Source organism: Penaeus monodon, chromosome 30 (genome assembly GCF_015228065.2).
Source record: "Penaeus monodon isolate SGIC_2016 chromosome 30, NSTDA_Pmon_1, whole genome shotgun sequence".
Taxonomy (NCBI): domain Eukaryota; kingdom Metazoa; phylum Arthropoda; class Malacostraca; order Decapoda; family Penaeidae; genus Penaeus; species Penaeus monodon.
This window is the reverse complement of record NC_051415.1, coordinates 34,086,928-34,087,736: the sequence shown is the minus strand read 5'-3', so window position 1 is coordinate 34,087,736 and position 809 is coordinate 34,086,928. Positions and strand designations below refer to the sequence as shown.

Here is an 809-nt window from a genome sequence, read left to right as displayed (position 1 = left end):
AACCGCGCACATTTTCCCCGAGCGAGGGACTGCGTGCATTAACTCCCAAGAAACCATTAAACCTTAATTTTAATTCCTTTTTGCTTGATGGGAAACCGTTAACATTTTTCTAATATTGATTTATGCCTTTGTTTATTCACCTGCTTCTTTTTCTTCTTTTTTTTTTAGCAAATGCAGACACGGAAGGTACGTAAAGAACGAAAACAAACAAATGAACACATTGTTGCCATCACCTGAGCTCTATTTTTTTTGTTGCTCTAAGAACAGGTCGAGGAAATTTTATGACACACTAAAAAGGTCAAAAATATATGAGTAAATATAATTCGAAAAGATAGAACGAACTCTTGGGTCCATTTCTTGCTAATATTCTGTCAACTCAAATCAACGATATTTATATTTATGTTTGTGTTATAATATGACTTGTTATATTTTATTGCTCTTTTTAAAATTCGATTTGAAGCCTGGGCCCTTTTCTTTTGGGCAAAAATTTTTTGAGCCATAGCAGGGCATTTTTCAACCTGTGACTTATACTTATATACAAACCCTGGTCCAATGCTTTATCTTCATTATTGGCATTACAAGTTTACATATGTCCTGTTTTAAAAATTTAATATTTTTTTTATTTTTCTCAAATAAAGTTTAGTTTTTAAATGTTTAAATTTTTCTCTTTTTTTTTCACCAGAATTTAGATTTGAAAGGGCTGTCAGCCTGTGGAGACCTATGAGAATATCTTGGATAATTTCTGCAGGGCGGACGTAGGTAAGCGAGGGAGAGATAAGAAAAAAAGATGACAGACGGGGAAAACAGAT

General features: G+C 33.0%; 1 protein-coding gene across 1 annotated transcript in view; it reads left to right on the top strand.

The window, feature by feature from the left end:
- LOC119592743 (secreted frizzled-related protein 5-like) overlaps window positions 1-809 on the top strand; it is a gene marked incomplete in the record, with an annotated part of 72,305 nt that overhangs the window by 67,878 nt on the left and 3,618 nt on the right. Inside the window, 1 exon segment of the mRNA XM_037941677.1 lies at window positions 697-759. Within this exon segment, the coding sequence (XP_037797605.1) occupies window positions 697-759 (63 nt within the window).